We start from the raw sequence: 12,494 nt of genomic DNA, 5'->3' as shown, positions 1-12,494 counted from the left end.
TCACATCTTTGTTATCCTTGGTTTTGTTTTCCAAAACAGATTTGTTATAAGACCAGAGAAGCTGGGATCACACACGACGCCGACGCTGCCTTCCTAGAATGTACAAAGACTACAGATCAAGCCGAGTCACAGGTAAGAAGCCTGGGCGTGTGTCTGTTTGTGAAAGTGTGCACTGTATATGTAAGTGTTTCCAATGACTTTTGCTCCAGTGCAGCAGAAGCAGCCATTCTAACGAAAGCTGCATTACTGAGATGTCAAATCATAAAAAAGATTTGCTGGTCAGATCTTTGCATCATACCCCAATAACAGTCAGTGTCACACTAAAGGGCTTTTTTCTATATATCTCTCAACAGCTTCTTCTTACTTGCTTTATCCTCTGAATCCTCAATACTCTTTCCTGGATTTGAATGATTCTCCTTAACTCATCTTTATTTTGTCCATGTTCACTTTCATTTCTTTTTGTGCAGACATCAAATTCTGCTGCATCCTCTCAGTTAATAGAGTCAAGGCTTCTGATTCAAACATCTTATTCAAGCTTATACCAATGATTCAAACACGACTCAGACATGGAAAGCGGTGACACACACACACATACGCTCTGTCACACAAATCACAAAATAAAAAATACAATTTGAAGGATGCTTTTGTTGAAATAGATGTAGTACAGTAGGGTTGTGTATGTGCATGTTTAGCTCCCTGTGGAAATAAGCCTTAGTAGCGTTAATGTCAGGGATTAGTTGTTGAGTTATCAGATCCGGATAAGTTGTTCTTTCGCATGAAGGCAAACACCTGTTAAATAGAAACAGAGATTACATTGTTGATGTGTGTATAATTGCTTACAAGGTTATAAAGAGATCAGTGGCAATGCTTCATTACAGGACAGTTCAAGCGTGCCGCTTGAACATTTGTCAGTTATTATATATACTCTACACAGTGTCCGAAATTAACTTTTTGACTCACCTGTCAAGGGGACTGGTAGATGAAAAAATTCCACCAGACAAGCATATTTTTTACCAGCCAAAATAATAAATTGCCTTTAGTGTATACATTAATTTCATTACATAATGTACTTCACTGTATCGACTTAATATCAAAAAGTAAGCAGGAGTGTAAACATGCACAGAGTAAAAATTAATCAAATAATTTGCCTCAGACTTCCTATGCTCCTACAGTTTCGCGGCACTGTTTAGACGTGTGTAAAAAACAAATATGGTGCACTTGTCTACACTGTATAGGGACAAACATGAGTAATTTCCTCTGAGCCATCATGCCACATATTTTACTACATGTGTGAGAGGTCAATTGATATTTACAAGATTGTTTATGTTTATTATTTTGGGTATAGCCTTCTGTTAACTGTTTGTATTGGTTATTAGGGACCCAACAATTTATTTTTGACTATAATTCAATTAAATTCACTTCACAGGTTAATTTGAAATTCATTTCTGGGCAGGTAATGTTTATATTCCAAGATGCACTGATCTAAAATGTTTTCCGGGATCCAGTGTTCTTAATGCAGTATTGATGTTAATGGATGCGTTGTACAGCTTCCGCCATCACTTTGTTTCTTTGAATAAGGTGACAGAGTTTTGAAGCAGAAGTAGTAGAAGAAGAACCACTTCCTTCGTTGTTGTTCTTGTACGTTGCAGTAGTTAGCACAAAGCTAGTGGGTTTTAGCAGCACAGAAAATATGTTGGTGGACTGTAAGCAACATAAACTGCCACGCTGTGGTTAGCCTGCATTTAGTTTTAAATTTGCATAAGATTAGATAAAATATAACATTATTCATAATCAACATCGTGCTCATTGACAGAAGTCCTGTGGCTCGTTCTAGCCATTAAATTTACAGAAGTTCAAAATTTTTCTAAGTGCATATTCTGGACAGAGATCGGCTCAATCAATACTACTGGATGGCACCTAGCTGGACACTGTAAGTCCTACTGTTTTAACTTGTTCAGTGGGAGACATGCTCAACTTTGAGATTTAGTTTACATAAACCAGTTTGTCCCATTGCAGACGTATTTCAAGCTCAGCAGTAACGAGTTTATTTTTGAGTCGTTCAGCTCTACCAACTGGATGCAGATTATGAATATAGGAACTAGAGGGTGGATACCTGACCTGAGCCCGACGGGACCCAACAGGACCCATCGGGACCCGATAGAAATATGCGGCCTGAGCTGCATCCTTATAGGAACTAAGCCACTCACATGACCATGCATTCATTCTTTGAGTGTATTCAGCTCCCTTCTGCTATACTGCAGGACTGTGTAAGGTACTTTCCATCTCTGACAGGTTATATGCTTGGTTTGAATAACATCCACAGTACTATGTCTTTATTATATTTCCAGATATCCTGCCACTCTGCTTTAGAATTTTGCTTTTGTTGCTGCCTCTGCATTTAAGTAACACTGTATAATAGTCCTCAATAAATAGACAATTAGGTGTTACATAACTGTGTTCAGAGAAACTGCAATACAGAGGCTATTCAATATGCATTTCATTAGGCATGTCGTCACTGTGTATCTGTGAACTGTTATTGTATTTTCAAAAACAATGGGATCCTACAGTACATTGTCCGAGAGTAGAAACTGAACAGAGTAAGAAACTGACAGATTGCTTAAGAGAGAGGAAAGAGAGGGGGAATGAAAAGCACCTTTCTTGCTGGGCTTTGGCCGATGAGTGTGTCCTTTCCCATTACTCTCACACAGCGCAATATGCAGGTCAGTCAGGTGATAATGAATGCTCTGTCTGATACTTGGCCTTTCTCCCTCCCTCCTGTTCGTCTGGTCTGCTCTCTCTGTTGTATCCTCTCTCGTTCTTCACCGTGGAAATACTGCAGACTTTTCTACAGTATCTAGTATATTTGCCTTTTAGAGGGTTTAATTATCTAGCAATTTCTTCTCCCTATATTCAGGAGCGCCGGGCAGTTTAAAGGTGTCTCAGGTCAGATTGTGAGACAATGAAGATGTCAAGTTTTTCCGTCTCTTTCTTTATTAATTAAACACTGACCTAAGACCAGTCTATTAACTAGAAGCTAATTTTGTCTGGTTTGCAGGAACAAAAAGAAAGGACACCTTTGTTGATAGATCATTTGCTTTAGTATCCACAGTACGCACAGGATTGGCTGAACTAATCAAATTCTGTGCACACCAACCCCCACTGCACAACCGTCTGCAATAGGAGGGGGTGTAATCCTGCATTCAGCCAACGTTGCACAAAGATACGTGAGACTAGGTCCAAGGTTTCATATGGTGAAATTTCTAGTAAATCATAAAATATGAATGAAATCAATTATGACTGAAAAAAATCTGTTGTTTTGTTAGCTGTGTTGCAGTTTTCTTTAAATCGAGTGGTCACCAATCATAACCACTGATTAACTGTCCTATAAGCTTAACATTTAGAGTTAACACGTTTCTTTTCATTGATGCTGCCAAAATGAAAATAAATATCGTGGAAGATGCATATTACATACCACAGGCAACAATTACAACAATATCTCTAAAGGGTCGGATGTTACTGAGGTTTGTTGCAAAGATTCCTTCGATGTTAGGAATAAAACATTTTGCAGTGTGTAGCATCAAATAGTTGATGACAGTCCATCAGTGTTTGTTACCAGCTTCTGTCATATTAAGAGATTTACAGTGGCAGCACATTCAAAAAGTGATTTAATAAAATATGATTTGAAATGCTGCTTGGCTGAAGAGAAGAAGAGAATCAGAGATTTTACTCATAAAAACATTAGGCTTAAACAACATGATGCAACTGTGGTTGGCAGCAAGGTATACAGTATGCGGTCTCCATTATTTGGGGATTTGTGCGTGATTATTGTGTTACAATGTTGTGAAACATGCATTCCTGTGTCAATAGTTTGATGAGGACAAAAAGGTCTCTGCATTCTTAAAGACAAAAGAAAATTCCACAGTGACTGTTTTGGCATCTTTCTTTGACCCACATTACAGTAACTGTTTGGTATTCATTTTGACTACATATTTCACTATGACAGTCATCAGGAGAGAGATGACCAATACTATGACTAATACTTGGGATCACTTAGAAAAGGAAACTTGAGAAAAACATTAAGCAAGCCCCCTTGAACTTGAGATTTATAATTGTTTTTGTATCTGCAGGTCAGCACATAATTTAGATAAATGGATAGATATGCAGATACATAAGTGGTATGTTCTCATGAAACACTCAAAAATCATTCTTCAAACCCAGAGGGTATCAAATTTCTACCTTCAGCTCTCCAAAGTCTCTTTATCCCACATTCTTTATCATGTATTTTTTTTAACCTCTTAGTCAGAGATAGAGGTCTGGCAGGCAACATTATGTTAATGTTGACCAGGGACCACGTTTGATGCCTGTGTAAGGCTGATGGTATGTTTGGTGCCAGGAATCACAACCAGTTTACTGTACAACACAGCCAAAATGCACCACAGTGCCCACTTGCTCTCATTAAATTGCCTTTGCTTGTATCAGAGGACTTGTAGCATTTTAATGCAGCGTTGTAATGTTGCAAAATGTTGTAACAAAAAGGATTTGTCATCACCTCTTCCTGTGGCTATATTGGTGGCAGTGCACGAGTGGTTTTTGAGTCAAGTGATCCTCTGGCTGTGAATGATGGTGAGGTAGCAAGTGCTGTTGGCAACATTTCAACACTGCAAAGGGGTTAACAGTTGTTTTGCACTCTGTTTGAGACCCATTTCCATCAATATTCATGCTAGGGAAAAATTCTCTCGAGGTAGGCCTGGCCTCCTTTTGGATTTAGTCTAATCCAGTTTCCACAACAGATGCTGTTGTCACAAAGGCACCTACAGTAACTCCCTCCTCTCACATCACAAAAACTATGGCAAACATGGTTCTGTAACTCAAAACACTACAGCTGCAGTTACCTTTTTATGGTGCTTTGTCACTCCTCCACAACTCATTAAATTCACCCAAGGAATACACCAGTACGTGAACTGGGACACTGTGAAGCTCTGTTAATGAGGTGTGACTTAAGAGTCACCTCAACCTTTCCTGTCCAGATGATCATCTGCTAACCATCAGTCAGGGGACAGGGATGTGAGGTAAGGAGGGAGGAGGAGAGGAAAGGATCGGTAATTAGAAAGGAAAAGGATTAAGGAAGATGGAGGTCAAAGATAACTAGCAAGACCTCAAAAGACAGAGATGTCGCCCATCCTCGGGACAGATTTCAGTACTGGCTGTCTTCCTCCATAGAGGGCAGTGAAGTTAATGACATTTTTCACTCGTGCCTGTGCTACAAACACACCATTCATTGATCTCAAAATGGACGACACCAAATACCACTGCAGTCACTTTAAACTGATAGGCTTTCCGCTCAGCAGAACCTTTTTAAATATCATCCTCTTTCCCTCTCTGAAGGCCTCGTGAAGCAGCTACCTGAACCTTGTTGTTTGACTGGAAAGGGCATATTGATACAGCATGGTGCACTCTTACCAAGTCAAAACAAGACTGTGTGGTTTGGCAAATTACTTGATAAAGGCAAACACTGCCAACATCTCATGGGACAAATAGTCATGAATGTCGTTTAGTGAAATGGGAAATACTGAATAAAATGAATGCTAGTTAAGAAAAAGTCTATGCCTCTCAAAGCTCTTGTTAAAATTTTACTGTGATAGTTGTCGATGAGGCTCAGCTTCCATTTATTATGCAGTAATTGAATTTGAATTATTCATTGTATGAGAGATTTCCCTGTTAACTAAACAAATGTATTGAGCACCAGATTAGATCTAACTGGGTCAGCTGTTCTATATATTTCTATTTCTATATGTGAAGCTGAGATGAGTCGGACGATATGGACTCATGATTTATAGAACATATGGCCTCAGTGTAGTCTTCTCATATGCAATTTTTCTTCATATTTTTTTTTTGTAAGAAATGATGAAATCTTTAAGCCAGAATTACTTATTTCACCCCACTTTCAAGTCAGACAGTTTATTTGACTAAAGAGGGCTGTAATGTTGCCAACACACACGTTCTCATACAAACCATAAAAGCAAACGAAGGCCGCTTTCATCTGCTGAGGCACAGAGTCAAATTAGTGTTTGATTTGAATGTTTTGCTACACTAAGCAGGCCACAGAAAGAACATCATTGTTAAAAAAAAATCAAGACATCAGACAAACATCATTCCCTAGGGACACTGAAATTGAATGAGAGCATGCATTGGCTGTTACTCATTACTACTGGCTGACAGGGGTAATTGAATTCTGCCCGGAAAACATTCAGTTTATTTATGACAAGTCTTTTCTGGTGAAAACGTGGACAGTGGAAACGGCTGCCATCAATCGGTGGCTTTTTTTTATGTTCCTAAATGCAGATGATAAATAACTCCTGACTGATAATACTATGTTTGCGTCTGCTAATGCTAAGTGTCTCTTAAAGGTACAGTGTGTAGAATTTAGTGACATCTAGCGGAACAGACTTGGCAGAAATGGGATATAATATTCATAAGTATGTTTTAATTAGTGTATAATCACCTGAAAATAAGAATTGTTTTGTTTTTGTTACCTTAGAATGAGCCCTTTATGTCTACATAGGGAGCTGGTCCTCTTCCACGGAGCCCGCCATGTTGCACCGCCATGTTTCTACAGCAGGCATGAACAGACAAACCAAACTCTGGCTCTGGAGAGAGCCTGCCGTGTTTTTTGCGAGTTTCACGGCCACCATAGGTGGCAACCTCGCCACTAGATGTCACTAAATCCTACACACCGCACCTTTTAAATTTGGCGTGTGTGCGCTTTGTTATTTTTCTAACTTATCTATTTCACAGATCATGTGAAGCAGTGAATATAACCATGTCCATCCAATATTTTTCAAAGGGTAGGCTGTCATCCAAATATTAGAGGAAGACAGATGCCCATATTATTGTGTCATGTCATTGTCATTGTGAAATCTTTCCAAGTGTTCTCACTGTAAATTAGCCTGAATAATAGATTTTGCACTATGGGTTAGTTGCCTGAAACAGTTCAATTTCGCCTTGATTAGTCCTTGGGACAGACAGTCAGTCTATCCATATTTTTGTTAATTTGTACTTGCAGAGGGAAGCTGTCTGGTGATCTTTTAAGTCTACTTTCCATATTTGAGATGAATCTTATTATATATATCCTAATTAGCCTTCAACAATGGCTGATTGTACATATACAGTTGATATCAACAGGAAATAACTGTGCATATTGAGCAAACAATGCTGTTTGCCAAAGACAAAAAACTGTTTTATTTCTCTAAATCAGCCAAAACTGTCTATAGAGTCACTAGAGAAAACATTTTCTGACAATAGATGGAAAACACAGTGTAGTAAGGTACTGTCATAACGATACTTGGAATCAGACCAGCACCTTGTTTTTAGAATAGCATTCTTCTGACATCACAGTGGACTGGAAATTGAGCAATTTTGAGGTTTTGAAAACGGGGAATGGCACTCTGGCCTCTGGTAAATACTTTTATTTACCTTTGAAATTATTTTGTGATGGCAGTGGAAACAGACTTATTGGTGGGTCAGAGGAGAAAATAATTTGATCCAGCAGATATTTTCTAAACGTGTCCAGGGCCTTTTGACCTGAACTACGCAACCTCAATTTTAGTCTGTATGCATGCATGTGTGAATGTGTGTCTGTGTGTGTACTGTATACATGCCTTGGCTTTGAGATAACATTCTGTATATTCTATGTATGCTGGCCTGCATGCTCTTAATACAAGAAACAAATACTCAGAATTTTGCAAGGTGTCAAGTGAAATGTTTCTAAAGTGAGCACACCGCTTATGTCAATGAATTTAATTAAAACTTTTCGACATGCTCTTACCATTAGAAGTTAGACTAATATTAACATTGAACAGGTGTGTCCTCCAGAAGCCAATCTGAAGCAGACTGAAGGGAGTTTATGAGATCAGGGATGGAGCACTCAGCTGACCATTGCAGTGATGCATCTCATAGCATTCTCACTTACAATTTTTCACGTCTCTGTACACAGCTTGTGTCTAATTATGGAGGCATAATAGTGTTTGCTCTGCTGTTTTCCTTGTGTAATTAATCTTTTAGCTGTGTTTTGATCAGACCAACACAGTGTTCAAGCTCTCAGAAGTAATTTTTAACATATATTGTTGACATCCTGAGCACAGGATTGCAGAAATATTACTTCTTTGGTGTATATTTGTCAGACACATCTGCCATTAGATGGGAAACATTGTGAGCCAATGTGGAAACCTGGCTGAATGAGAATACTATTTTGTGTCAAGTGGGCAAACAAATACTGGTCATTAGACGTCACAAGGTCTTACTATACCTATTCACTTGAGCTCAGAGTAGCTCTTACAGAGACTACAGCTGCAACTAAAAGAGTAGAGTCTCACACGCATTTTATAAATGCCTTAATTACACACAACAACCTGGACAAGTACTCATTTACGATATTTATTTTAGAGTGTATCGATCCTCGGGGATGACAGAAATGCCTTTCATCGCAGTCTGCATGCTAAGCATTGGTGCTGAACTGATGATCTCCATGCTTCTCCTCCTCCAACTGGCAAGCTATAGAATGACACCTACTGAAAAGCACAGCAGCTGTCAAAAGTTTTGGAGATTTAGCTCGTTTTTCAGCATTTATGCAGATCGGAAGATGCAAAGAAAAATACATTTACCAAATTCTAGTTTATGTCGCCTTGAGAGCAGCGTGTTCGATGTTTTTTACCGTAGGGGCGCCTTGGCTGCACCTCTCCACGAAAACGGCATCCTCTCATGACAGCTGCCTGAGCTCGCTTTTTACAGCAGACTGCAAAAGAGGAGCAGGTTTTGGGTTTTTTTTTTTTTTCAGCACTCACCGACAGACACCCTTTCAGTCAAAACCGTTCGCCTGCTCGCCGCGTGTGACTGAAGCGAACTGGTATTCTGCTTCAGTCGCGAACCGAGCACGTCGAGAGGGCGGGCTCGCCTGGCGTAGCTAAAAGGTCCCGCTTCGACTGGCTGCTCTCATTGCAGTCCAGTCTGCCGAGCGGAGCGGACTGACTGAGGCACAGTCCCCATTCAAGGATTTACTTCGTACACTTCGTCCTACAGCAGGAGGACCGACAGGAATCGCACCTCGCCTTCTGTGGACAATGTTTCTCTTGCAGTACACAGGTACGTGTTTCAAGTTTTATCCTCCTCTGGCGGCATATGTTGACAGCGGAGATGTTATGTTGTTTTTTATGTTTTTTTTATGTCTACACACACCGACTATCTGTAGTTGTGTTGCTGCAGGCTATACTGTATCACTGAACGGCAGTTATCGCACGAGTTATGCGGCGTTTTGCCACATTTAATCTCTCATTTCTATATTGTGTGATATAAGTTATAACAGCAAGCTAAGAGATTTTCTTGCCCTGTTTAGTCCGTAATAGTCGGGCGTATACCAGCTGTTTAGACCGCATAAGAAGAGCGGTGCTCCGTCTATCCAGTGTGGTAGGGTTGTTTTTTTGTGTGTCTAAGCATTTGATGGTGATAAATGATCACCAGTAATTTCCTGTACACATTTTACACTTGCTTATCAGCACAATAGACACCAGCGGTAGCTATTATCTTGACTGACATACGCCTACTGCAGCTGTTTATGGATGAAGTTTTCAGAATGGATTTAATCCACGTTGACGCCGGATCACCGCTGGTGAAAAGCACATTTTTCACATGCTATTCATTTTGGTTTTTATTATATTTAGGCAGCATAATCGAGCTCGGTGAGTCACATTGTAGTCGATAGGCCTATCATGCAGGGGCTTAGGGAGTTGTTTGCTTTCCAGACAGAAGTTGTTTGGTTTCTTTGCTGCGACGTCCAACTGTTAAAGATTTCTGTGTCATTTATTCCCAAATCGCTCAATTTAAATGGGACATTTTCTCTGGGCTCCCAGGATCTAATTAAGCGAGGATGCTGTTTGAACTCTCACATTAACCTGCTTACTCTGGCACTCTGTTCACCGGTTTTTAGCTTCCTCTGTTTATAGTCATGGTAAATTTACCTCAGATATCCCACAGCTTTTTTTTGTCTTAAATGTTCATAATTGCTACTTTCCCTTAGCTCATAAAAGCAATGGCTTGTCAAAGATTAGTCTCACGACATTAATTTGCCGTTTGTCAATGCAGTTGAGTATACTGATGTAAAAGAAAATCAAATGCAGCCATCTAGTTTCCACACTTCATGTTAGTTACAATAAATTCTTAACATACTTTTTGACTTTTAGTAATATGCTTCAGTTATCTTAGTAAAGTAAGATCAAGTTTGCAATGAAGCTTATTGTTGAGCTTTAAGATGTTAAGTGCAGTGATTTAAAAATTCAGAAGTCAGACATTCAAAATGTAACATGTAGTCTGATAATGAGAAGTTAAGATAAAAAATGGCATTATAACCTGGAAAAAAAGAAGCTAGTGGTTTTGTCCAGTGGATGAAAATGTTTCTTGCCCTTCTCAGATTGGAAGGTTTTTGTTTCTCTGTCACGCTGTCATTTATCTTGCACAGACAGATCGGATCAGTTCTCTTCTCCTCTATTTCCTTCCCATCCAGAGGCACAAACATGCTTTGAATCAAAGTGAGCGAATGGAGGTCGAGTGCCTCCATCTGGACCACTGGGAGAGAAAAGGTCCATCAGGCCTTGTGACAGCCATTTACCTCCACACTGAGCTCGTCCTTTCTGATCAATTGGCAGAGCATCTTTAGATTGCCTTTAATGGTGCGAGGGAGGGGGGGCACTTTGCTTAGATCTGTCAGAGAGAGGAGATTTAAAGGTTCTACATAGAGTGCTTGAAAGGCAGCTTAAATATTTCAGCCCTCTTTGGCATAGGATGATAGTGCTGCAGAGCAAATTAAGGTTGGATACAGAGTGGACTACTGTACAATATGAGGAGATTTGGCAGCTTTGGAATCGCTCAAATTTTAATTGGTTAGTGTATGACAATTTGTGGATACTGAGTGGAATTCTCATGGCACTGGCTGTCAAGGGGGAAAAAAAACTCAAAAGTGACAAAAGAAAAAGCTAAAAACAAAGTGGAAATATGAGTCATAGATGAACTGCTTGTGTTAAGTGAAAACAGCTACCTCAATGAGAGTCTGATTAAGCTCAACTTTATCTGTGAGAAAGACCCCCGGGATTGGCAGAGGGCTGAGCGATGAATGGTTGTTTCCCTGACCTATTAATCTGTCAGTTATTTCTCAATTCATCATTTTGTCAATTAAATGTTAGAAAATAGTGAAAAAAATAGACTATATTTTCCAGAGTCCAAGGTGATGTTTCCAAATGTTTTGTCTAGCCAACAGTCTAAAACAGAAAAGCATCAAATCCTCACATTTGAAAAGCTGGTACCGGCTGAGTGTGTCAAAAGCATGAATAGATTCCCTGTGGAGTCTATGATTCACTGTGTGGAGTCCAGTACATGTTTTCCATAAGTTTAAAGTAGCTGCTTGTGGATTTTGAAACCTCATGACTTTTGTGACTAGTTGAGTCCCCCTAAGATAGTGTTTTACGTCACTGTTGTTGAAACAGTTTGCCACATTTAAACCACTGTACGCTCATGTCAAAGTGAACCAACTGAAATGGCAGTGCTTTCCCACAAAATGATGTCTTTGGTTTCCTCTTATACAGCTCCATGGCTGTTGCAGCTCTGAGCCCTGAATGTTCTTAAATCCTTCTCCCTCTAAATGTAGTCATATTGTTTGGCTTATGAAGTTGTGATGAACCCTACTGATGTCCTACTTCAACGTTTTCTGTTTACCACCACCAATTACAGTAGATGATGGTGTTGCACATGTCTACAGACAGAAATAAAGTTGTGATGAAATAATTGCCATGTACAGAATAGAATTGAATCACATAAAATTGTTGTTCTATCAATTTTGAAAGTTTCCTCAAAATATTTACACTATGAACTGGTCAGTTATTGGCGCTCAACTGTTTCAATTAAGTTATGCTATAAATGAATAGGTGGCATTATTGTTTACCTATTGTGTAGATATGTTTTGACAGGTTTTACTTCAAAATTGTTTTTTAGCTAATGAAACACACATTTTTGCGGTTTTAGCCTCAACACTCAATAAAAACAGCCAGCCATTCATTACAAAAGCTTTATAAAGCTCCCTCGGGGAAAACTGTGTAGGCTAGATGCTTCTTTTAATAGATGCTTGGCTGCTTTTGTCATGTCATTCCCCTTCATGTGGTGCTATCACTCCAGCACACCATCTGTTGGACTGATGTTTTAGACTTTTGGTGTAATAACTTTTATTGTTTTGTTGCCTCACCACTCATCTCAATTCTCTGTAGCATGCTAATGTAGGGTAATGATTGTTGTTTATTCCTGTGTCTAATGCTCACTTGTATGTGCCCTACAGAAATCCTGTTTAACTTGGTCTAATTGTTAAGCTTTTGAATTACAACAGCAGTCTTAAAGTGACAGTAAAATCTGTTCAGGTTGAAGAATATTAGCTTGTGTGGTAGGACCCTGTGAGGTTCAGC

The 12,494-nt window shown here is 39.4% G+C and overlaps 1 protein-coding gene and 1 long non-coding RNA gene across 10 annotated transcripts in view; one reads left to right on the top strand and one right to left on the bottom strand.

Annotated features, from left to right (window-relative positions):
* The window catches only part of enox2 (ecto-NOX disulfide-thiol exchanger 2), a 188,213-nt gene that overhangs the window by 49,015 nt on the left and 126,704 nt on the right, over positions 1–12,494 (top strand). For 8 of the 9 annotated variants that reach the window (XM_044363290.1, XM_044363282.1, XM_044363283.1 and 5 more), the window contains one exon: positions 40–132. In XM_044363290.1, coding sequence (XP_044219225.1) covers positions 99–132 — 34 coding nt within the window. In that variant the 5' untranslated portion in view covers positions 40–98. Of the gene's footprint in view, positions 1–39; positions 133–9,007; positions 9,139–12,494 lie in introns of those variants that run through there. The other variant, XM_044363289.1, reaches the window with a different exon arrangement.
* LOC122990153 lies at positions 8,420–8,877 on the bottom strand. The gene is made up of 2 exons (XR_006405275.1): positions 8,661–8,877; positions 8,420–8,567 (listed from the first exon to the last, which is right to left on the bottom strand). It is a non-coding gene; the product is annotated as an uncharacterized LOC122990153 (long non-coding RNA).

Source organism: Thunnus albacares, chromosome 10 (genome assembly GCF_914725855.1).
Source record: "Thunnus albacares chromosome 10, fThuAlb1.1, whole genome shotgun sequence".
NCBI lineage: Eukaryota > Metazoa > Chordata > Actinopteri > Scombriformes > Scombridae > Thunnus > Thunnus albacares.
The sequence above is the reverse complement of the archived record's forward strand: the minus strand, read 5'-3'. Positions and strand labels throughout refer to the sequence as shown.